The 25,576-nt window shown below is 38.4% G+C and overlaps 1 protein-coding gene across 5 annotated transcripts in view; it reads left to right on the top strand.

The window, feature by feature from the left end:
- The window catches only part of MGAT4A (alpha-1,3-mannosyl-glycoprotein 4-beta-N-acetylglucosaminyltransferase A), a 172,017-nt gene that overhangs the window by 97,448 nt on the left and 48,993 nt on the right, over window positions 1-25,576 (top strand). For all 5 annotated transcript variants that reach the window (XM_055539416.1, XM_055539418.1, XM_055539419.1 and 2 more), the window contains 3 exons: window positions 5,205-5,372; window positions 6,767-6,907; window positions 17,475-17,608. In XM_055539416.1, the coding sequence (XP_055395391.1) occupies window positions 5,205-5,372; window positions 6,767-6,907; window positions 17,475-17,608 (443 nt within the window). The remainder of the gene's footprint in view (window positions 1-5,204; window positions 5,373-6,766; window positions 6,908-17,474; window positions 17,609-25,576) is intronic.

Below are 25,576 nucleotides of genomic sequence, written 5' to 3'. Positions count from 1 at the left end.
GTGAGATACCACATCTTGTTTGTAATTTTTAGCTATCCATTCTCCTTAGAAATGTCTTCAGATTCTGTTTTTATAGCCTGTTTCATTCGGTCTCCTGTCTCTGACTTTTCTAGGCGTTTACTCCTAAACTATCTTCTGAATCCAGTTCTTTCATTTTTTTCTTTAAGAGATCTGTTCATGGGAAAGTGTCCATAATTTCATGTAGGCCTTCTCCTTTCTGCTTAAAAATGGTTGTATAAGAATGGTGAATGTGGAATAAAATGTTGTCAAAAGCAGTGACTTCCTGAAGTGTGCAGCTTGTTAAATTTTAGAATCTGTTACAGGGAGTTTTTCATATATTTAAGAAAAATTTTTTCTGTATGAAATAGTTCAGTGTAGTTACCAAAGAACAGAGGGATGGATCAGATGTTTGTCAGCCTTCTTTCCAGTGCCAGAATTTTATTATTTAATAAATACTAAAATAATTTAAAAGTACATTTAATTTTTGATAATTTTAATTTCAACATAAAAAGCCAGTTTTTAAATGTTAGCTCATAGAATTAAGTAGTACCACCCAACATCTTGCTGATAACAATGAAAAAAATGTTTTCTGTTTGACTTTTATGTACTACATATTGGATATTAGTTATTAGTGCTTCTTTATGTTTTCATCTGTAGATTTATAGATTTATTATTTATTTATAGATTTTTAAATTAAATAGTCTGAAGCTATTATTGTTGAACTGTATGAAATTACCATTTTTTTTGGTCGAAAATGTTCAAACAATTTTATACGGTTCAGCTAGTAATTCTTTGAAAACCTAAAGGTACTCTCTTCATTGGACAACTGACTTGATTACTGATTTGAAGAAATGAAAGTGGTTTCTTTAGAAATTTTGTATGTTTCAGATTCTTAGGTTCACAGAAGGTGATTTATACTTTTAATGTCTAATGTGGGTATGTGCTTTTCTACAGTTAAGAAAAAAGAAGCTAGATTCAGTCTTCAATAAAAACAAACCAGTGACTGAAACCAGGGACTTTCAGTAAGGTGTAAAAGTTCCCTCCTGGCTTCCTGCCGGCTTCTCCCATAGAAACCGATTGACATGATTCATAGAAATACAAAAATAAAAATTTGTCAGTAACATTGAAAACAGGACATCGTTAAACACATATCACTAATTTGATGGAGTTTTTTCTCTATTATGATAGAGTTTGAACTTTTTCTGAGAGCTGGTAAGCCACTCTCCCCAAGAGAGTAAGGTGGTACTATGGAAAATACGCATGGAGAAAATTCTGGAAGTCACTAGTAATGCTGTGTTCGGGTGGACAGTGGAGGATACGCTGGGAGGGATGGTTGTAAGAAAACCATGTGTGACTGTTCCCTGATTACAAGAGTCAGTGGTGTCCCTTGGAATTACAAGCAGGACTAGCTGAGAGCTTTACTGCACAAAGTCTTAAGTTAGGTAGTGTAGACTTGCTCTGATGTCATGGAGAGAGCACTTTTTAAAATTTATTTTATTAAAGTGTACTTGATTTACAGTGTTGTGTTAGTTTCAGGTGTACAGCAAACTGATTTAGTTATACATATATATACACACATTCCTGTTTAGTATTATTTTTCATTATGGTTTATCACAGGGTATGGAATAGAAGTCCCTCTGCCCTACGGTAGGACCTTATTGTTTATCCGTTCTCTATAATAGTTTGTATCGGCTAATCCCAAACTCCCAAGAGAGAACACTTTTAATATGAAAGGGTGGAGTTAGAAGCAAAGAACAGACAGGAGATGACCTATTTTGAGCACTTTGATAGCTATATGCTGTGGAGTAAGAGTAGCCGTAGCGTCTGAATCTGAAAGAAAATATGTGTGACTCTCAACCCAAGACATCTTTTCAAAAGCATGGCTTTTGAAAGCCAAAGTAGGGGGTGCAGATTGGAGTTTGGAGTGGGGGTTTTTCCTCTGCTGGCACTGGCTGGTCTCCCTGCTTGGTGAGGCTGGCCTCTGGGAAGGTAGTTTGCAAAAGTACCAAGACGTGCATGAGGGCAGAGAGCGGCCTCAGGTCCACATCCCTCCTTCCACAAAAGAGCTGCTGAAAGACCGAACCTGTATGCCATCCCATCCTCCTGCTGACTTTTAAAAAACTTCTTATTTTTAAAAAAGTTTCAACTAAGATGAAGTTATAACTTCTCTATGCATTTTATGTGTTGTGAACATGTTGCCTCTTATTGTTTTATCTATCTGTAGAAACTTGTTTCTTTTCAGAACCAGGTGAAAGTTCATTACAGAAATCATGCCTTTTTACTCCTGAATAATTTTATTTCCTAAGAACAGGGAATTCTCTTACGACAGTCAGGTGTCGAGTCTTAAAAATTTATGCACCATGTTGCATACTCTGTAGTCTTCTTTTTTAAAAAAAAATCTTTTCGCCACACCATGACGCATGTGGTATCTTAGTTCCCTGACCAGGGATGGAACCTGTGTCCCCTGCATTGGAAGGTGAAGTCTTAATCCTTGGACTGCTGGGGAAGTCCCTGTCATCTGTCTTCTATTGGTTTGTCCCCATAGTGTTCTTTATAGCATTTTTTTTTTTTTTTTCTGTTCCGGATCCCATCCAGGACTGTCATTTGTATTTAGTTGTATCCCACAGTGTTTGTCTTTCTCTGTCTTGCATCCATGTTTGATTCTCACTCAAATCTGTTATTGCTTGGACAGTTGCAAAGGGGTGATTTTCTAACATTCATCCTTTTTTCATAATTTATAAGCTGGCATTCCACTGTAAGAAACACTTTTCCGTCATCTGTTAATTGTTATTTAGTAAAATGGACGCACAGATTCTTACTTTATTTAGTAAGTTAAAAGTCATTACCATCAATATTTGTTTTGATACTTAAATTGCCCTGAATTTGGCCAGTGAAAGCCCCTCGGGGAGCTTCCTGTGTCCTTTTGACATATCCTGTCTTGTTTTTTAAGCTGAAGTATGTTCTTTCTTTCTTTCTTTGGCCATGCTGCAGAGCATGTGAGATCTTAGTTCCCTAGCCGAGGATCAAACCCCCTGCATTGAAAGTGCAGAGTCTTAACCACTGGACCACCGTGAATCCCCTTGGCCTGCTTTTCTTTTTTAAATAACATTTTCTTACTTGACCCAAGTGTGCTCCAAGTTTATCTTAAAGTTATTTCTTCAAAGGGTTCTAATCCTTTGTTAGTGGCAGGTGTCTAGAAGCCGCTGTCTTGGCACCTTGTAGGTGGTAAGAGGTAAAGAGGGAAGAACTCAAGGATAGTTCACTGTGCTAATTTTGGACACAGTCTGCTTGGTGTGGTCAGCCTTTTCCCCACTGTCTGCACCTGGCAGTCAGCATGGTTTTCATTTCTAGCCATAGAGTGCATTCTGATCTCAGATACGTTCCCTGTTGCTGCTTCTAGATTTTTTTGACCTTTTAAAAACATTCTTCTACATGAATTTTAGAACGACATGTCAAAATTGAAGTTCCAAATTTTTTTGCTATTTTGAAAGGTGTTGCATTTATTATTTAGCTTAGGGTAGGGTTTATCTTTCAAGATTGGGTTTCCCACTCAGAATTAATAACTGAGTTAATTTTTTTTTCTTCCATTACAGGCTCTAGGAAAAGGCTTATAGATTTTTTTAATTTAATTTTTTAGGCATATAGTTTTTTATCACATAACTCTTGAGTGCCTCTTACAGTATAATTGTTAATAGTTTTGTGTTTGTGAATAGTACTTGTATAACATTTCTTTTGTTGTAAGTGTACATGTATGGAAAAGTACCTAGACCATGAATGTATAGTAATGAATTTTAGATAACCACTAGCCAGACCAGTGACTAGAACCGTGTTGGCACCTTGAGACTCCCCGTATACCCTTTCCTAGTCACAACTCCTGCCTCCTTCCTTCCCTCCTATAGCCAGCAAATTAAGAAACTAAAGCTGTTTACATTGTTCAATACAAGGAAACATGACAGTTAAGCAGGAAGACCTTATTTGCCACAAAATTCTTACGTGATATCTACTGTGTGGTCTTTTATGTGAGGGACAAGGAATAAAGCAATTGACTGTTTTTAAGACTTTAGCTTTATGAAACAGGCAGATTTCTGTTCCTTAATTCTGTTTCTTACTGAGTCCATCCTTAAGTAAAACTGAGATTACAATATGAATTAAAAGTCTTTCCAAGATTTGTTTCATTTAGATGTCAAATTAGTAGTAGCCTTAGATTATCTAGCTTGATAGAGATGCCAAAACCGTTCTGATTTCTCTTGTTTAAGGAGGTTGTGGAAATTGCTTCACCAGCCTCAGCTTCCTTTCAGCGCTGCTGATCAAGATAAATGAATGGTTTCTTTTCTGCGATCTCTCAGATTTTGGTGTCCGTTCTGTCCTGGGGCTGTTATACACAGTGTACTTCATATTGAGCTGTCTTGTTCTGTTTTTTCAGTGTCTACATTTACCCCCTTGTATTTCCCAGAGTAGGCTTTCTTGGCGTGCGACTGTCTCAAATTCAAGTAACTGACTTTTAAAAAAATTGTATTTATGTTTTTGGCTACGCCTCTTAGTTGCAGCATGTGGGATCTAGTTCCCTGACCAGGGATCAAACCCAGGCCCCCTGCATTAGGAGAGCGGAGTCTTAGCCACTGATCACAGGGAAGTCCCTGAAATAATGGACTGTTGTCGTCTTACATCCACCTGAGTCATTTGTTAGGCATTAGGAATTTGACCCCAGTCTGGCCTGGGGAAATTTTTACAGAATGGAAAGTACAGAAGAAACAGCCTATGGAAATGGATGGTTATGCTATAAATGTTATATTCATTATATTATTAGATATATTATCATCAGTTTCAATGATCCGTCTCTACTTTGATACAAATAGGGTCTTTACGGTTGTCTCTACCTTTTAAGAAATGATGTTGGTATCATGCTTGAAGTGTTAGTTCCAAAAATGTTGTCTTTTTCTCCCTATCTTTAACTTTCCAAAGTGCTGATTAGAAAGTGCTCGCATTCTTACAGATATTGATAGCACTGGGGTACTGGTGGCTTTGTCACTACTTTGTTAGTTCAGACTCTTTTTTATTTTCAGTTCTGTCTCAGTGAATTCAAAAATGAGTGTTTCTGAAAAGTGCAGCTTTAAAATTTCTGCTGTTACAGTTCAGATTTGATTATACTGGTGTTTTTATGTTTTTTTAAGAAATGCACTAATAACGTCTAGTTTTGTTTTTAGAAAAAGTGATTGCTTATCAACGAGAATTTCTTGCTCTGAAAGAACGTCTCCGAATAGCTGAACATCGAATCTCTCAGCGCTCTTCTGAGCTCAGTGCCATTGTACAGCAATTCAAGCGTGTAGAAGCAGAAACAAACAGAAGTAAGGATCCAGTGAATAAATTTTCAGGTACAGGCACTGTTTTTTGTTTAATGGAAAGATTATATTTTCAGAGAGTCATGTCAACTATTCTCTTTGAAAGCTGTCTACGGTTGCTTATCAGCCAGCATTTGTTAACCTCTACAGAGAGAAAAATCACCATGCAAAACTCTTTCTGTTGTTGTTAATGATAAAACAATTTTATTAATTGCTAAATTTGATTTAAAGAGAGTAATATTAAGTTAAATTTTCAGTTATATACGTTTCATTGACAATAGTGAAGAAACAGCCTCTTTTTTAAAAACATACAATATGAGGCTAAAATTTAACTCGGTGTTTATGATCCTTTCTGTTGTGACTTGTATGGACTTCAGATGAACTCTGGGGAATCTTTGAGCTATTTGAAACAAGTAGTGCTCTTAAATATGACTTACAAGAAATAAAAAAGACATAGTTTTACAATGGGTACTTTGAATTCATAAAAGTTAAATTCCTAAAAGGGAAATTAATGAACAATAATAAATATTTTATTGGATAAAATGTTTTCGGGTTTTTTATGCTGTTCTGAAAAGCTGAAACATTTATTATATTATCACCACAATTTAATATATTATATAATCTGCTAATTTAATTTGAAGGTGAATATTGTTGTCTTGTAATTTGTAGTTGTTGCTTTAACATAAGATTAAACTTGAATTTCATGTATGATAGTCCTTTTGCATTTCTTCTGTGAAATTTTGGTTCTGAATTTTTGGACTGTTTTAATGGAGTTTTCATATTGTTCTATATGAAATTGTTGTCGAGGCTACCAGTCCTTACTGCTTACTTTCTTATGTCAAAAGTTAAGTTCTAGTTCAGTGGAATTTTAAAACAATATTCCTTATCCTATCAAGGTTTTATTTTTACATTAAATGGTTCATTGGTTCCTCTCATAAAAACTGAAAAATGATTTAAAAGTTATGAACAGTACCAAAGATTCTCAACTTGTGCTGTTTAAATTATTGTACTTGAATTAAAAGAAGAATCTTCCATGTGAAATTTTGGGCAAATGTAGTCGCATAAAAAAGTGGAAGCTACTGGTGGTTGTATTTATTATTATTACATTTTATGAATAGGTCACTTGTTTAAAGTCTGTCCCCTTGGGCTCGAGTTCTGACATATTACAAAGATGAGGAGTTCATGTCCCACCTTTTCATAGTACTTTAACTCACATTTTTAGCTTTATTTAGACTATTCTCAATATCATGACTCTGTGAGACTCTGGTTGCAAGTGTCCATGGAAATCTGATTCACCACAGCATGAGAGAAAAATTTAGGAGAGAAAATTCTTTTAGTTTTCATATATTTTTACTGCTGTCTTGGTAGCATCCATAACATCTAAAAGTAAGATATTAGCATGGAATGATTATACTTCTGTGTTTCAGATGATACCCTAAAGATATTAAAGGAGTTAACAAGCAAAAAGTCTCTTCAAGTGCCAAGTATTTATTATCATTTGCCTCATTTATTGCAAAATGAAGGAAGCCTTCAACCTGCCGTGCAGATTGGAAATGGACGAACAGGAGGTATGTTTATTTTGTTTCCTGTTGTAGCTGCGTTGCTGGTCAGAATTGTGTCTTGGGGTATTATGTGGTATTAACTTTACTGAGGCTTTCAATGGCTAAGTCAAATATCTCTTTATAAATGTCACATTGCACTTGAAAATATGCAGGTTATTTTCAAATATCTTTTGATACTGATTTCTAACATTAATCCACAGTGAGAAGAACACACTCTGTATGATTTCAGTACCTTTAGACCATAAAATTGTTTTTTATCCCTGGATATATTCCAGTGTCTCCTAGTTTATAGTCTATGGGAACTTGAATTTGTATCCTACTGTTGTGTGAAAATTGTATAAATCTTAATTATGTTCAGTTGGTTCGTGGTGCTTTTCAGGTCTACTATATCCTTCTGCATTTCTGTCTCTTCATTCTATTAATTTTTGAGAGTTTGATATTGCAACTGCAACTAAAATCTTAATTTTCTAATTAAAAATAATTTAAAAATAAGAGGAAAAAAGAAAAATGCACATTACTACTCTTAGTTGAATAGTCCCCATTTAAATAGTTACAAGCAAATTAAGTATTTGTATATTATATAAATAAAATTAATTTATACCAGCATTCTCGTGCAAAAGAGCCATTTGTGAATCTTGTAGCATTCAATATGCTTACTAATAAAATGTTAAGGTTATTTAAAAAAAAATCACCATCTGGGTAAGATGCCATAGCCATTTCAAGCATTTGTTGTTTTAGACTATTTATTTATTAATAAGAATCAAATCAAAAGAAAGTAGAAGTGTTTTTAAAGTTATTTAAAACCTCTAAGGTCTCTTATAGGTTCTTTTATAGTCAGTTCTTCTTGTTTCACGAATGTGACATTCTCTCTCTTTTTTGAAGTTGCTTTTTCTATCCCATTTGTTAAAGATTTTTTCATCATAAATATAATAAAATCTTAGTCAACCAGCCTCTCAGTAGTTAACATTCTTATTAAGCTGAAACTGTTTTCTAAAGATAGAAAAAGCAGACAACTTGGGGGAAAACAACCAAGAGAACGTGCCGATTTTCTTTAAAAGTCTTCCTTCCTAAATCTTTAGGCAGTAGTTCTTAATATTTTTAAAGTAATACAACCCTTTAGTTATGTTAGGAAAGCTATTAACCTTCTACTTAGAAACATGCTCCTAGAAAAGTAATTTTATATGTAATTTCTGGGGTTTTGTGGAGCCCTGAAACCTATCTAGGCACTATACATGAAGAACTTCAGTTTATTTATTTTAATTATTTTTTTGTGGACTCCCCAGTGAGCCTTTTTTTTAATTTTTAAATTTTTTGGCCACACCATTTGGCGTATGGGACCGAACCTCCTCCCCATGCGTTGAAAGCACAAAGTCTTAACCACTAGACTGCCAGAGAAGTTGCCAGGAGCTTCAGTTGTTTCAGATCAAAGAAAACTGCTTTTTGCTTACAATTCTGTTCTTCCGAGGTCAGGCTGATTAAGGAACACTACTCAGACCAGCATATTCTCCTAAGGGTAAGGAGGGAGACGATGGTCAGGGCAGCCACTGACCTCCTCAGGAAACGGATTCTCACATCCACCCATCCTCCCGCAGATTTAGATCTGCAATAAACAGGCACAGCGAGCACAGATGGATCAAAGGCCATCTTGTATAACGAGGGTTCCCAGATAGTTAAGAAAACCAACATCATGAATGATTAATGACTCACAGAGCAAGCAGATTATAATATTAAGACATATTTTCAGAGGGATTAGAGGTGACAGCTCATAAGTGACTATTTATAAAAGGATCGGTTAGACGTCTTTGTGTTTTTATTTTGATATTTGTATTTTAAGTTTGCATATTGTAAGGATAGATATAGCTGAAGATCAAATTAGTGATCAGAAAGATTGAGCTGACTGTGGAGTTCTTCTGGAATGCAACATAAAGGATACAAAGAGTTCAGACCAACATTCTGACATTTATCTAAAAGGAATATGAGAAAGAGAACAAAGAGAGTGAGGGGGAGAAATAGTCAAATAAATAGTAGAAGAAAATTTCTTTGATTGAAGAAACACATGTGTCTTCAGATGAAGGACTCACTGCTGGGCAAGGTGGTTGAAAAAAGACCCTCCACAGGTTACCTATCAGAATGGCATTACTGATTGGTAGAGGACAGTGGGTAATTCTTTAAATATTTGCTGAAGTTAAAAGAAACAATGGGGAGACTCCTCTGGTGGTCCAGTGGCTCAGACTCTGTGCTCCCAATGCAGGCGGCCCGGGTTAGAGCTAGATCCCACATGCCTCAACTAAGACTTAACATGCCATTCCTAAAGGTTGTGGCAACTGCAGGCTGCAGCCAAGACCCAGAGCAGCCAAAGAAAATCCATGCGCTTGTGTGAGTTTTGTTACACAAAATCAGATGTGATTCCTAGTCTTGTGATCCTCCTCCTACTACAGGAAGAATGCTTTAGTCAAATAATCAATTATATAAACAGTTGTGCAGTTAAACAATGTTAATGATGTGAAGGATGATTTGAGAATGACTAGAAAGAGTATTAACGAGTTTAGTCATGAAAAATACATTTGACCTGAGATCAGAGGAGTAGGTCGTTTACTGGTAAAGATGGGTGAATTAGTTTCCTGTTGCTGTGTGGCACCTTACCATAAGCTTGGTGACTTGAGACCACACAAATTTATTATCTTATAGTTCGGGAGGTCAGAAGTCCTAAAATCAGTGTGGCAACAGGAGCGTGTTTCCTTTGGAAGCTCTGGAGGAAAGTCAATTTCTTTGCCTGTTCCAGCTTCTAGAGACACCTTCGTTTTTTAGTCTGTGGGCCCTTTTATCTTCGGAGCATAGCATCTTCAGATTTCCCCCTGAATCTGACCCTTTAGCTTCATTGCTACACCTTAGAGCAGTACAGATCACTGGGGCATGCCAATACCTAAGGTAAAAACTGTTAGGGTTTTCATAGTTTACTTGGCACCTTGGTCGTGTAATCTTTTCCCACAGATCTAACAGGTAGTTCTGTGAGTAAAGGAAACCACACAGTTGCTCTATGATCTGTTTCCAATGAGTCATTTGGTTTTTAACAAAGATAAACTGAGTAATTGAAGAAATGCCAAATTAAGGTTGTTCTTGATTTTTAAAGGAAATAAGTACTCGATTGAAAACTTGCTGGAAAATTGAAGAAAACTGATACAACTGTTGATATCTCTGTCAGTTTATAAACTCCATGAGGCAGTGGCCTTAGCTATCTTATGACTGTATTTTATTTTATTTTTTTAGATGTTTTATTTTGTATTTCAGCTCAGTTCAGTTCAGTCGCTCAGTCGTGCCCGACTCTGTGACCCCATGGACTGCAGCATGCCAGGCCTCTCTATCCATCACCAACTCCCGGAGTTTACTCAAACTCATGTCCATCAAGTCGGTGATGCCATCCAACCATCTCATCCTCTGTCATCCCCTTTTCCGCCTGCCTTCAATCTTTCCCAGCATCACGGCCTTTTCCAATGAGTCAGCTCTTCATATCAGGTGGCCAAAGTATTGGAGTTTCAGCTTCAACATCAGTCCTTCCAATGACCACCCAGGACTGATCTCCTTTAGGATGGACTGGTTGGATCTCCTTGCAATCCAAGGGACTCTCAAGAGTCTTCTCCAACACCATAGTTTAACAGAATCAATTCTTCGGCACTCAGCTTTCTTTATGATCCAACTCTCACATCCATACATGACTACTGGAAAAACCATAGCCTTGACTAGATGGACCTTTCTTGGCAAAGTAATGTCTCTGCTTTTTAATATGCTGTCTAGGTTGGTCATAACTTTTCTCCCAAGGAGTAAGCGTCTTTTAATTTCATGACTGCAGTCACAATCTGCAGTGATTTTGGAGCCCCCCAAAATAAAGTCTTCCACTGTTTCCACTGTTTCTCCATCTGTTTGCCATGAAGTGATGGGACTGAATGCCATGATTTTTGTTTTCTGAATGTTGAGCTTTAAGCCAGCTTTTTCACTCTCCACTTTCACTTTCATCAAGAGGCTCTTTAGTTCTTCTTTACTTTCTGCCATAAGGGTGGTGTCATCTGCATATCTGAGGTTATTGATATTTCTCCTGGCAATCTTGATTCCAGCTTGTGCTTCATCCAGCCCAGTGTTTCTCATGATGTACTCTGCATATAAGTTAAATAAGCAGGGTGACAATATACAGCCTTGACGTACTCCTTCTCCTATTTGGAACCAGTCTGTTGTTCCATGTCCAGTTCTAACTGTTGCTTCCTGACCTGCATACAGATTTCTCAAGAGGCAGGTCAGGTGGTCTGGTATTCCCATATCTTGAAGAATTTTCCAGAGTTTGTTGTGATCCACACAGTCAAAAGGCTTTGGCATAGTCAATAAAGCAGAAATAGATGTTTTTCTGGAACTCTCTTGCTTTTTCCATGATCCAGCGCATGTTGGCAATTTGATCTCTGGTTCCTCTGCCTTTCCTAAAACCAGCTTGAACATCTGGAAGTTCACAGTTCACGTATTGCTGAAGCCTGGCTTGGAGAATTTTGAGCATTACTTTGCTAGTGTGTGAGATGAGTGCAATTGTGCGGTAGTTTGAGCATTCTTTGGCATTGCCTTTCTTTGGGATTGGAATGAAAACTGACCTTTTCCAGTCCTGTGGCCACTACTGAGTTTTCCAGATTTGCTGGCATACTGAGTGTAGCACTTTCAGAGCATCATCTTTTAGGATTGGAAATAGCTCAACTGAAATTCCATCGTCTCCACTAGCTTTGTTCATAGTGATGTTTCCTAAAGCCCACTTGACTTCACATTCCAGGATGTCTGGCTCTAGGTGAGCGATCACCCCATTGTGATTATGTGGGTCGTGAAGATCTTTTTTTTACAGTTCTTCTGTGTATTCTTGCCACCTCTTAATATCTTCTGCTTCTGGTAGGTCCATACCATTTCTGTCCTTTATCAAGCCCATCTTTGCATGAAATGTTCCCTTGGTATCTCTGATTTTCTTGAAAAGATCTCTAGTCTTTACCATTCTGTTGTTTTCTTCGATTTCTTTGATCGCTGAGGAAGGCTTTCTTATCTCTCCTTGCTATTCTTTGAAACTCTGCATTCAAGTAGGTATGTCTTTCCTTTTCTCCTTTGCTTTTCACTTCTCTTCTTTTCCCAGCTATATGTAAGGCCTCCTCAGACAGCCATTTTGCTTTTTTGCATTTCTTTTTCTTCTGGATGGTTTTGCTCCCTGTCTCCTGTACAATGTCACGAACTTCCATCCATAGTTCATCAAGCACTCTGTCAGATCTAGTCCCTTAAATCTATTTCTCACTTCCACTGTATAATCGTAAGGGATTTCGTTTAGGTCATACCTGAATGGTCTAGTGGTTTTCCCTACTTTCTTCAAATAAGTCTGAATTGGGCAATAAGGAGTTCATGATCTGAGCCACAGTCAGCTCCTGGTCTTGTTTTTGCTGACTGTATAGAGCTTCTCCATCTTTGGCTGCAAAGAATATATAATCAGTCTGACTTTGGTGTTGACCATCTGGTGATGTCCATGTATAGAGTCTTCTCTTGTGTTGTTGGAAGAGGATGTTTGCTATGACCAGTGTGTTCTCTTGGCAAAACTCTATTAGCCTTTGCCCTGCTTCATTCCGTACTCCAAGGCCAAATTTGCCTGTTACTCCAGGTGTTTCTTGACTTCCTACTTTTGCATTCCAGTCCCCTATAATGAAAAGGACATCTTTTTTGGGTGTCAGTTCTAGAAGACCTCGTAGGTCTTCATAGAATCATTCAACTTCAGCTTCTTCAGTATTACTGGTTGGGGCATAGACTTGGATTACCATGATATTGAATATTTTGCCTTGGAAATGAACAGAGATCATTCTGTCATTTTTGAGATTACATCCAAGTACTGCATTTTGGACTCTTTTGTGATGACTACTCCATTTCTTCTAAGGGATTCTTGCCCATAGTAGTAGATACAATGGTCAGTGTTATGTGGCAACCTGGATGGGAGGGGAGTTTGGGGGAAAATGGATACATATGTATGTATCGCTGAGTCCCTTTGCTGTTCACTTGAGAAGATCACAACATTGTTAATTGGCTACACCCAAATACAAAATACTGTTCATGGGGTTCTCAAGGCAAGAATACTGAAGTAGTTAAATGTACCCATTCCAGTCCATTTTAAGTTGCTGATTCCTAGAATGTCAACGTTCACTCTTGCCATCTCCTGTTTGACCACTTCCAATTTGTCTTGATTCACGTACCTAACATTCCAGGTTCCTATGCAATATTGCTCTTTAACAGCATTGGACCTTGCTTCCACACCATTCACATCCACAACTGGGTGTTTTTTTTTGCTTTGACTCCGTCTTTGGCTCAGCCTTGTTTAACTCAATGAAACTTTGAGCCATGCCATGTAGGGCCACCCAAGATGGACAGGTCATGGTGGAGAGTTCTGACAAAATGTGGTCCACTGGAGAAGGGAACAGCAAACCACTTGAGTATTATTACCTTGAGAACCCATGAACAGTATTTTGTATTTAGGTATAGTCAATTAACAATGTTGTGATGGTTTCAGGTGAACAGCGAAGGGACTCAGTGATACATACATGTGTATCCGTTTTCCCCCAAACTCTCCTCCCATCCAGGCTGCCACATAACACTGAGCAGGGTTCCCTGTGCTATTCAGTAGGTCCTTGTTGCTTAGCCATTTTAAATATCGCAGTGTGTGTGAGTCCATCCCAAACTCCCTCTCTCCTCTTCCCATCCTTCTCCCCAGCAACCATGAGTTCCTTCTCTAAGGCTGAGAGTTTCTATGTTGTAAGTTGCAGGTGTGGTTTTAGATTGTCTGGTACATTACAGACCAGACAGATGTATTACAGATGCACAATTCATACTTGAATGGGGAATATTGGACAGTGAATCAGTGGAACAGAGTACCTAATCCAGCCCTTGGGCTCTATTTCTGTTTGGCTACTCGACTCACCTTGCTCCTCACGTCAGGATGACGTGTGTGCCTAGTTGCTCAGTTGCGTCTGACTCCTTGTGACTCCACGGACTATAGCCCACCAGGCTCCTCTTGTCCACGGGAGTCTCCAGGCAAGAATGCTGGAGTGGGTAGCCATTCCCTTCTCCAGGAGATCTTTCCATCCCAGGGATTGAAACCAAGTCTCCTGAGTCACAGGAGGATTCTTTACCATCTGAGCCATGAGGGAAGCCCCCACTGGGAGGATGATACGGCCTTATTCTTGATGTTCCTGAAGTTTTTCTTCCGAACTCTGACCCTTTAGAATACTTTCATTTTCTACCTTGTAAACCATAGAAGAAGAATTGTAGCAAACAGGACAAGCTGGGTTATGCAGTGGTAACTAACAACTCCCCAGATTTAATAAATTGAAGGTTTATTTATTTCTGCTCAAAGTACATGTTCATTAGGGTTAGCAGGGGACTTCATGCATCACTGACCACTCAGGATCCAGGCTGATGGAGCGGTTGCCATGTTAGATGTTACTGGCTGCTCTGCTGAGCAGGAAAGATTTCACACTACAGTTCCAGGTACTCAGGACCTGAGTTACACGTGGTGGTGACTCATTGTTACTAGTCGTGTCCTCTCCCCCCAGGTTCCCCAGCCACTCAGGTGGTGCTGGTGGTGAAGAGCCCTCCTGCCAATGCAAGAGAAATAAGAGGCATGGAGTGGATCCTTGGGTTGGGAAGAGCCCCTGGAGGAGGGTATGATACTCCAGTATTCTTGCCTGGAGAATCCCATGGACAGAGAAGCCTGGTGGGCTACAGTCCGTGGGGTCACAAAGAGTTGGACATGACTGAAGCGACTTAGCACACAGCATGCACCAAGAGGACTTTACCACATCTCCAGAGGGCAGGAAAGAGCTGTCCTTTTTTTATGGTATTTTGTGAATTACCGCTGGCATGGATACTCTTAATTCTATAGATTTAGCTGAAATTAGTACTTTCCTTTTTAGTGCTTTTAGAGACCTTGAGTGCCTTGATTTAAACTAAAGAATATCTATTTCAGGTCCAAAACAGTCTATTGGGGAAAAATGGCTTCTTCTCTAAACATGCCATTTAAACTTTTGTTTCTATTCTCCACAAAGTTTGGTAACCTTTTAAAATTGCAAATGGATTACTGTCACTTCCCCACTTTCCACCTTACAATGGCTTTCCCTTGCACAAAACTAAAACTAAATTTAAGGTTGTATGTGATCTGATCCTGAACTGATTCCTCTGAATCTGATCTCATTCTGCTTTGGATACATTCTGTTCTTGCTCTTGCATAACTAGCTTAAGACCACTCTCTCTTCAGCACCCAGCTGTTTCCTTATCTTCTTCATCTTCTCTCTCTCATCGTTAATTACCAGCTCAGTTGATATTAGAGAGTCTGTTCGTGACTGTAGTATCTGTAGAGGTACCTTTCCTTCCCCTGTCCTCTGCACGTTCTTTTTAATATTGCCACGTTTTAAGATTATTGTTGTTGTTGTTGAGCTGCTAAGTCATGTCCGAATCTTTGTGACCCCATGGACTGAAGCACAACAGTCTCCCCTGTTCTCCACTATCTCCCGGTATTTGCTTAGATTCCTGTCCATTGAGTTGGTGATGCTGTCTAACCACCTGATCCTCTGCCGCCCCCTTCTCCTTTTGCCTTCATTCTTTCCCAGCATCAGGGTCTTTTCCAATGAATTGGCTCTTCACATCAAGATTATTAAAAATTATTTATCTTTTTCCATCCTCTAGAATGTGTTCAGTAAGAAAGGTCCCATGAAGGCAAGGACCTTATCTATGTTGGCCACTCTTATAGCCCTAACACCTAGAATAATGCCTTGTGTTTAATGTGGTCAATATGTATGTTCAAAACAAATATAGCACTTCTTTTTTTGAGTCCTTAAAAACTCTTCAGCCCAGAATGAGAGAGAGGATTATGATATTCACACTTGGGGGTTTCCCTTAAGCTATTTGGACCTTAGTGTTGTGAACTGCACGATCCTGGTAGTAAAATCATGGACCCATAATCTTTAAGCCTCCTTCTAGCTTTAGAAGTCTATGACCTCTAAGTACTGGGTTGGCCAGAAAGTTCATTTGGATAATGGGAAAAGCTGATATTTTGTAGTACAGTATCTCCAATAAATTGTTACATTATTAAAACTTCATTTAAAATTTTGCAAGCTACTTCTCCACTGATACATAACACTTAGGATACTAAGACTTTGAAAGATGTTATTTTTAAAAACATTGTGAAATACTGTAATATATGTGTTCCTAAATATTACTGTGCTATGCAGAATTGTGTCATAAAATGCTAAAAATGGGGTTAGGATCACAACACTCAAAAACACTGTCAGTTGCACACAAAGAAAAGATAAGCTAATAAAAGCAGTGGCACGATGTCGCACATATTCAGTGACAGAGAAGTGCATAAACACTACAAGAAATACCATATTCCATCAATACCTTGTGAAAAAGACTTGAGGTTTGCTTGTTGAAGTGGGCTTCAGAGGGACTGCAGCCTGGAAGGTTTTTGTGAAGTGGTGCAAAGTGGGTGGACTGAAACCTGGTGGAAAGTTGTAGCACCAGAAATAGACGGGTGTGGTTCTCAGCATGCAGTGAAGTGAGACAGCTGTGCATTATTTTTACCCGGCTTGGTTCACTTTTCTGAACTCAGTCCAAATGGGTACAGTTTTCTGTGCTCACCTAGTAAGTGTTTGTCCCAGGGGGAAATTGCATAAAAGCCAACATAAAATCCACATCATGCCCAGTTGTTCTCTAGTGTGTTCATCATGTCGGAGGAATGCTTTAAAACAAGCATTATGGTAGACCTGACTGTAATTTTAAGACTTTAAGTTGCACAAACAGAACACAATTTCTGCATTACCTCACTTAGTTTCTGTAAATATTCACACCTTATGTAGCTGTTGTATAATGATCAAAACCAGGAAATTAGCATTAATGCTGTTAACCTTGGCTCTTACTCAGGTTCTGTCATTTTATTACTGTTGTTGCTGTTATTCTGTTCCAGGATGTAACTCAGGATCCCGTATTTCATGTACTTGTCAGGTCCCCTTAGTCTTCTCCAGTCAAGGACAGTTCCTCATCCTTTCTTTCCTGGTCTTGGTGGAGTATCCCCTGAGTTTGTATTTGTCTGACGTTTCTTCATGGTTAGATTGGGGTTATGAATTTGGAAAAAAGCCACAGAAGGGCTGTTGTGTCCTCCTTAGGGCGCCTCATACATAACATGTGAGACATTAATTTTTAGGATGTGTTTAATATTTCTAAGTTTCAGTTGTATAATAAAATCTGTTGTTGATACTTTACTGTCCATTTTTCCTGTGTGGTTTAATGTCTTTCATCTTTATCAGTTCTTTGACATTATTGCTTTCCTTACGAAGAAGCCATATGGAAAAGAATTACTGTGTAATAGGTATATTATATCTTTGATTATTTTTCTTTCTGAAATGTAGTATATTTTGATCACCCAATTCTTTCTATCAATTTTAGAGGGTATAATTTTGAAATAGTGGAGTTTTTCTGCATTGTCTCTGTGACATCTTTTAATATAATTACTATCATTTTTTTGTTTCAGTTTCAATAGTAATGGGAATTCCTACAGTGAAGAGAGAAGTTAAATCTTACCTCATAGAAACTCTTCATTCCCTTATTGATAATCTGTATCCTGAAGAGAAGTTGGACTGTGTTATAGTAGTCTTCATAGGAGAGGTAATTATTTGTTATATATATATATTTTTACCATGTATAATCTGTAAGAATTGAGACCATATTTTGAATATGCTCTTATAAACTTTTTGTGTAAAATGTGATGAGCAGCAGCAAAGGTTAGGTGGTCTATTCCATCTGACAGTTAAATATAAATTAACTTGTAATCTTTGCATTCATTTCCTTTCTGTATTCACAATCCAGGAATGGTAATATCTGTTGTCAGTTGGATGATATTATATATATAGATCCTTTACGAACGAGTCTCCATTTTTAGCTCCAGGACCTGAACTTGGAGATTTGCATTGATGTCTTTTGGGAGCTTTGAAACCTGAGAAAGGTTTAGCCTCGGCTGGGGTTTCTGTCATTTCTATCCTCTCTACCCCTTCTCTGTGCTCCCAAGGTGCAGCCACACGGTTGTAAACCTATGGCTGATTCATGGTGGTGTTCGGTAGACGCCACCACAGCACTGTAGAGCCATTGTCCTTCATTTAAAAACAAATACATTTTAAAAAGTCAAAAAATGAAAAATCATCCTGTTAATGATAAATACTAAATTTGTTTTATTTTAGTCTCCTCAAAAGATATGGGGAAAGAGTAAATCCAGAGCAAGTTTTTTTAATGAGGAAGAAGCACCCTGGAATAAATATTTCCTTAATTATTATATAGAATTTCAGAACATAAGAAGGTTTTATAACCTCATCTGATGATTCTGGCCCACTGATTCCCAACTTTTCAGTGTTTCCTGTCTCTTTTTAAATGAAAATGTTCTTGTTTATATATAAAGAATAAACACATGTATATTGTTCAAAACATTACAGAAATATATGTTGAAAAATTGCCTGTAATTCCTCCATATACGTATAACTACTGTCACTATTTTGAAATACATATATCTTGAGGTATGAAATATGAAATACATGTATCTTAAGAAATTTTTCCCCTGGCTGTATACATATATGTAAATGGAATTGTTCTCTATATTTCTTAGTATCATGGACATTTTCCCAAGCTAAAACAGATAGCTATCACACCATCATTGTTATGGCATCATAACATTCCACTGTATGGTTTTTAACATTCTTGATTTAATTTCTGATTGACAGATTTAGACTGTTTCACACCTTTGCTGTTTTCACAGTGCACTGAACATGAGAATAAATGAATGGCTGTGCACTTGGCTGGTACTGATGCAGGATCAGTTCCTAACTATCAATTCCTAACTAACATGGAATTACTGGTAGAGTCCACATACATTAAATTTTCACACCTGGGCAAGATGCCGTGCAGAAGTTGAGCTGCTCATGTCCCTTTTCAGCAGTCTGGGAGAGAGCTTGGTACCCTGTCCCCAGGCTCTGTGAAATAATGTTATTATTCTTTAAGTTTATTTTGGCTAATTCGATAGGTAATGATAATACATTGCTTTTGTTTAATTTGGATTTGTCGATTGAATGGGTTTACATGGTTTATATATATTTGGGCCATTTGTATTTATAATATTATTATTATTTAACTCATTTATTTTAATTGGAAGCTAGTTGCAATATTGTGGTGGTTTTTGCCATACATTGACATGAATCAGCCACGGGTGTACATGTGTCATGGCACCCCACTCCAGTACTCTTGTCTGGGAAATCCCATGGACGGAGGAGCCTGGTGGGCTGCAGTCCATGGGGTTGCTAAGAGTTGGACATGACTGAGTGACTTCACTTTTCACTTTCCTGCACTGGAGAAGGAAATGGCAACCCACTCCAGTGTTCTTGCCTGGAGAATCCCAGGGACAGGGGAGCCTGGTGGGCTGCTGTCTATAGGGTCGCACAGAGTCGGACACGACTGAAGCAACTTAGCAGCAGCAGTACATGTGTCCCCCTGTCCTGAACCCCCCTCCCACCTCCCTCCTCCTCGGGTTGTCCTCTGGGTTGTCCCTGCACCGGCTTTGAGTGGCCTGCTTCATTCATTGAACTTGGACTGGTCATCTATTTCACATATGGTAATATATGTGCTTCAATGCTATTCTCTCAAATCATCCCACCCTTGCCTTCTCCCACAGAGTCCAAAGTCTGTTTTTTACATCTGTGTCTCTTTTGCTATCTTGTATATAGGGTCATCATTACCATCTTTCTAAATTCCGTATATATGCGTTAATATACTGTATTGGTGTTTTTCTTTCTGACTTTCTTTCTTACTCTGTATAATAGACTCCAGTTTCATCCACCTCATTAGAACTGACTCAAATGTGTTCTTTTGTATGGCTGAGTAATATTCCATTGCATATGTGTACCTCAGCTTTCTTATCCATTCATCTACCAGTGGACATCTAGGTTGCTTCCATGTCCTAGCTGTTGTAGACAGCACTGCGATGAACATTGGGGTACATGTGTCTCTTTCATTTCTGGTTTCCTGGGTGTGTACACCCAGCAGTGAGATTGCTGGGTTGCATTCTATTTCTAGTTTTTTAAGGATTCTCCACACTGTTCTCCGTAGTGGCTGTGCTAGTTTGCATTCCCACCAACAGTGTAAGACGGTTCCCTTTTGTCCACACCGTCTCCAGCATTTATTGTTTGTAGACTTTTCAATAGCAGCCACGCTGACAGATGTGAGATGGTTCCTCATTGTGGGTTTGATTTGCAGTTCTCTGATAATGAGTGATGTTGAGTAGCCTTTGCTCATTTTCATTTGTAAGTGTTGCTTTATAAGAAATTTTCATATGAATGAACTCTGACTGTTTAACTCTTGTCCAGTTTGTTTTTTTCATGAGCTTTGTTTATGATGTTTTTGTCTGTTATAGAAATTTTACATTTTAATTAATCAGATTTGTCAATCACACATTGTGTATCAGTAGAAATTGGTGCAGCCTCTTTAGAAAGCAGTTTGTCAGTCGCTGTTAAATGTCAGGTCTCCTCTGTGAGCAAACATCCTGCTTCTAAAAATTGATCCAGTAGAAACATTTTTGAGTATTTAAGTATATTCCAGCACATGACACATTCATACAGCTCTTAAAGTGCATTGACAAATGAATGGAGAAAATGGTCTTGTGAAATAGACTGGGAACCATTTTTAAAATTAATTCTTATTGAAGTCTCACTGCTTTACAATGTTGTGTTAGTTTCTGCTGTGCAGTAAAGTGAGTCAGTTTTATATATGTGTATATGTTTATATATATATATCCCCTCTTTTTTAGACTTTCTTAGTAGCAGATATCTTGAGAACGGGGATTATGGGAAGATACCACTTTATATTGCATTTAGTTTTGTAAAATTAAAACTGAAAAAATTGCTATCTCTTTATTTTTGACTGTGCTGGGTCTTTGTTACTGTGTGGGAGCTTTCTCGAGTTGTGGTGCCGGGCTTCTCATTGCAGTAGCTTTTCTTGTTGGGGAGCATGGGCTCTGGGATATGTGGGCTCAATAGTTTGAGGCACGGCTTAGTTGCTCTATGGCATGTGGGATCTTCCTGGACCAAGGATCAAGTCTGTGTCCCCGGCATTGGCAGGTGGATTCTCATGCACTGTACCACCAGGGAAGACCTAAGATTAGAACTTTTTTGCAATGAACTTGTATTGATTTTTATCAGGAAAAAAGCCTTAAAATTTAAAAACTATAGAATAAAAAACTATCCTTATTCATTTGAAAAATTGTACTCAGCTTATAGACAGAGATAAACCCTTGCTATTGTTCAGTTGCTCAGTCGTGTCCAACTCTTTGTGACCCCATGGACTGCAGCACACCAGGCTTTCCTGTCCTTCACTGTCTCCCGGAATTTGCTCAAGTTCATATTCATAGAGTTGGTGATGCCATCCAGCCATCTCATCCTCTGTCTCCCCATCTCCTGCCTCAATCTTTCCCAGCACCAGGCTCTTTTCCAGTGAGTCAGCTCTTTGCATCAAGTGACTAAAATATTGGAGCTTCAGCTTCAGAATCAGTTCTTCCAATGAATATTCAGGGTTGAGTTCCTTTAGGATTGACTGGTTTGATCTCCTTGCAGTCCAAGGGACTCTCAAGAGTCTTCTCCAGCACCACAGTTCGAAAGCATCAATACTTTGGCACTCAGCCTTCTTTCTGGTCCACCTTTCATATGGGTACATGACTACTAGAAAAAACATAGCTTTGACTGTATGAACCTTTGTTGGCAAAATGATGTCTCTGCTTTTTAATGTGCTGTCTAGGTTTGTTATAGCTTTTGAACACTAGGAAGATTCAGGCCCTCTTGCTGTAGCTGTTTCTCTGATCACTAAGATATAATAATGCTGGGTTTGGAGTCACATGACCTGTGTTCAGGGTCTGGATTCTGCCATTGGAGCAGATAGTCTTTTGGTCAGCCTCAGTTTCTTCATCTTTAAAAGGAGAATAATGCCTTTGAGGTCAACGCTGTTGCAGGGAGGTGCAATGAGATCACACTGAGGAAAGTCCCAGTATAAAATTATTAATCCCCACATTTGGTTCAACATTGATTAAGAGTTTTCACTTAAGTGTCTGGTAGCCTGGGACTCATTTAATACTATTCCCAAATGTGTGTTCTATGACTGTGACCATGATCTTCGTGTAAGGTGGTTCCTAATCTAGATCTCTGGCTTCTTCTTGAGTCTCTACTTTCAACTGCTGACTTGATAACATTATTTGAAGTATTTTATGGGCAACTCTTAATCTGTCCCTAACTAAATTAATCTGGTTTCTCCAAACTGCCTCTCTTCCAGGTTTCTGGTCTGTTTATTAAAGGTTCTTTACATCATAGTGTGGGCTTCCCTTGTGGCTCAGCTGGTAAAGAATCCACCTGCAATGCAGGAGACCTGGGTTCGATCCCTGGGTTGGGAAGATCCCCTGGAGAAGGGAAAGGCTACCCACTCTGGTATTCTGGCCTGGAGAATTCCATGGACTGTATAGTCCATGGGGTCGCAAAGAGTCGGACACAACTGAGCGACTTTCACTCTCACTTGACATCATGGTGTTAGTAGGTCTGGGCTTTGGTCATTCTGCTGTCAGTTTATTACATAGACCTTGGATGGTCTTGATTCCCTTTGTGTTATTCCTCACCCTAAACGTTGCTTCTTCCTTTTTCTTTCTTATTCCTCCTTCAGCTCCCAGCTCATCCCTCTTATGAAAGTTTCCCCTACTCTCCCATTTGAAATTAACCTAGAGTGAATTGGCCAAAGTAAATTTGGCTAACCTTTTCAGCTTTTATAAAAGTATGAATTACCATGAGTCTACTTTAACATGTGAGGAGAAAATTAGAAATGAAAAAACTAGACAAGAATACACGTAGGCAGTGAAGGAAGTCATAGTCTCTTCATCCTTGTTCGACTTTCTGTTCTTTGTGTTTTTTCCTTGAAGTGGGGGACCGTAAGATGCCCCTTGGGGAAGAAAGGAGAGTCAGAAAAGTAATCGTTTGCTGTGTTTCTATTTCTTTGTTCCTCTCTGATGATTTTTCCTTAAATATCCATTGGTTTAACTTGATGAGACATTTACAGAAAATTCAGAGTTTTGAACAGTTGGCTGTTGGTGCATTACTGAGAGTTCAGTAACTGCATTCTGAAATTGCAGGAGGAGTAGAGAGGAATGAATGCCACGTGCTCTGAAGGATCTGTGATACCAACCAAGGGTGGTATTCCTATTTGAAGATTGCATCATTCTTGTGTTTCCTTACACTTAGAACATAATTCTTATTTTTGTATCCCAATGATCCTCGGTTGTCTTATTTTTATGTATATATTTTACTATTAATTTATAATATTTCTTATTTCAGAATCATTTCTATAATATTATTTCTGTCACCATCATTTCTGGCAGAATATTTTCCTACAGTATACTCTGAATTTTAGCAAAAATTATTTTTTTACGTTCCTTTCTTATCTTTGGAGAATTCCCCATTTAATGAATCTTGTTGAAAGAAAGTGTCTTCCTCCCACTGTGGAAACTAAAAAATGCCAGATATTTGCTTGACTCGTTCAGTCATGTGACCTAAGCTCAGCTATGTGGCTGTTCCTTTCCCGGACTTTGCATGGAGCTTCAATTTTTTCAGATGACATGGAAAACCCCTCCAAAACAGGCAGATTGCTTTGAGTAAGAGGGGAATTTATTAAGGTGGCTGGATACAGGATCAGTTTATACTTCTAAATGCCAATAGCAAAAAATTGGAAAATATATTTAGCAGTATTTTTCTAAAGAAGCAGAGATCATGGACAGTGCATTCTGGTGGTGGACAGTGGTGGTATTGTGGTCTCCAGGGACTACAGGGGCAGAGTCCAGAGCACCGACTATTGATGGATGGTGAGGACTTGAAAGCTATGGCATTGTGACCATTCTGTGATTTTTGGCTCTGGCCCCGCTTTATTTCTGCTGCCTTCCTAGCCTGGTTCCTCAGCCTCACTGGAGGTTCTGTGAATTCTAACCAGTAGTCTTCAGTAAATTGTTTTTCTAACTATTCTACCTGAGTCAATTTCTGTTGGTTCCAGCTAAGATCCTGTTTGCCTAGAAACAATTTGAAAGCCATATGTAATTATTTTTAAGTTCCTAAACAATAGATTTCAAGTTGTGATCCTACAACGAAATAACAAATTCATCATGTTGGAAAAATACCTAAAAGTAGTCTCTGAAAAGTTGAGTTTAGAGACTTTCTGGCTCTTTGGAGTGTTTTAATATTTGGCGTGAGACAGTTTTGCTTTTTCTTCGGTTTCCAGTTTTACTGCTGCACACGTCCTAGTTTGAGTTTTGCGGTGAGAGTGCCAGAGACCTTTCGTATGCTTTCTTTAAATTCTTTGATTTAAATTGAGTCAGTAGTGCTAGTTGGTTAGCAGGCCTGTGGGCAGGATTTGCAGAGCAGGTAAATTTGTAAATGAAAACAAATTGAATAATAACCAGAGAGAATTGATCCAGTTGCTGTGGATTTTTTTATTTTTTGTTCTATATTTTATTTGCAAAGGAAAATTATTTGCTACTTAGTTAATTTTTTGGTCAGGTAATAGGATCATATGGTTTAAAAACTATAAATGTGTGTTATATACCTCAAAAAGTCTCTCCTGTAAGGCTGTTCCCCTTGCCTGTTGTTGTTGGATTTTTTTTTTTAAGCTTTTATATTGGACAATAGCCCATTAACAATGTTGTGATAGTTTCAGGTGGACTGCAAAGGGGCTCAGCCATGCATATACATGTGTCCATTCTCCCCCAAACTCCTCTCCCATCCAGGCTGCCACATAACACTGAGCAGAGTTCCCTGTGCTTACAGTAGGTCCTTGCTGGTGATCCACTTTAAACACAGCCATGTGTGTGTGTCCCTCCCAAACTCCGTGACTATCCCTTCCCGCCTCCATCCCCCCTACCCCACCCCTGGCAACGGTAAGTTCATTCTCTTAAGTCTGTGAGTGTGTTTCTGTTTTGCAAATACATCCGTTTACATCATTTCTCTTTAGATTCCACATGTAAGGGGTGGCGTGTGATGCGTGCCCTTCTCTGCCTGCCTTCACTCAGCACGGCGCTCTGTACGGCCCCCTCGCCTGTTATGGTTGTCTCCCCATTCAGAGATGCTTCACGAGTGTAGGCGTGGATGTGTTATTTTTCTCCCCATTTCTACATAGATGATAAAATACTAACAGACTTTCATATTAGAACAGTTAAGAGCTACCTAGGTTTCTTGTCAGTTTTGATAAAATGCCTTCCTAGAAAGGGGTTCATTTTATAAAAGTTTGAAAATTTGCTTCATATAGAGTGGAGCAAAGTACTTGTTCTTTTTGTGATGATTTCGCCGTAATCTGTTTGTTCGTGTGTGTGTGTATGCCCTTCCCCTTTGATGGGTTAGCCAGTGGGTCTGGTTTTATTATCCTCTAAACCATCTTTTAGGTTCATTATTTCTCTTTTTTGTTTTCTAATTTATTAATGTCTGCTTTTAACACTATTAATTTTTCTGTTTTTGTTGGTCCCATTTTATACTTTGCAAACATCTTGACCCAGATGCTACACTGATTTATTATATGCTATTTATT

This window comes from Bubalus kerabau, chromosome 11, assembly GCF_029407905.1.
Source record: "Bubalus kerabau isolate K-KA32 ecotype Philippines breed swamp buffalo chromosome 11, PCC_UOA_SB_1v2, whole genome shotgun sequence".
In the NCBI taxonomy this organism is placed as follows: Eukaryota; Metazoa; Chordata; class Mammalia; order Artiodactyla; family Bovidae; genus Bubalus; species Bubalus kerabau.
The sequence above is the reverse complement of the archived record's forward strand: the minus strand, read 5'-3'. Positions and strand labels throughout refer to the sequence as shown.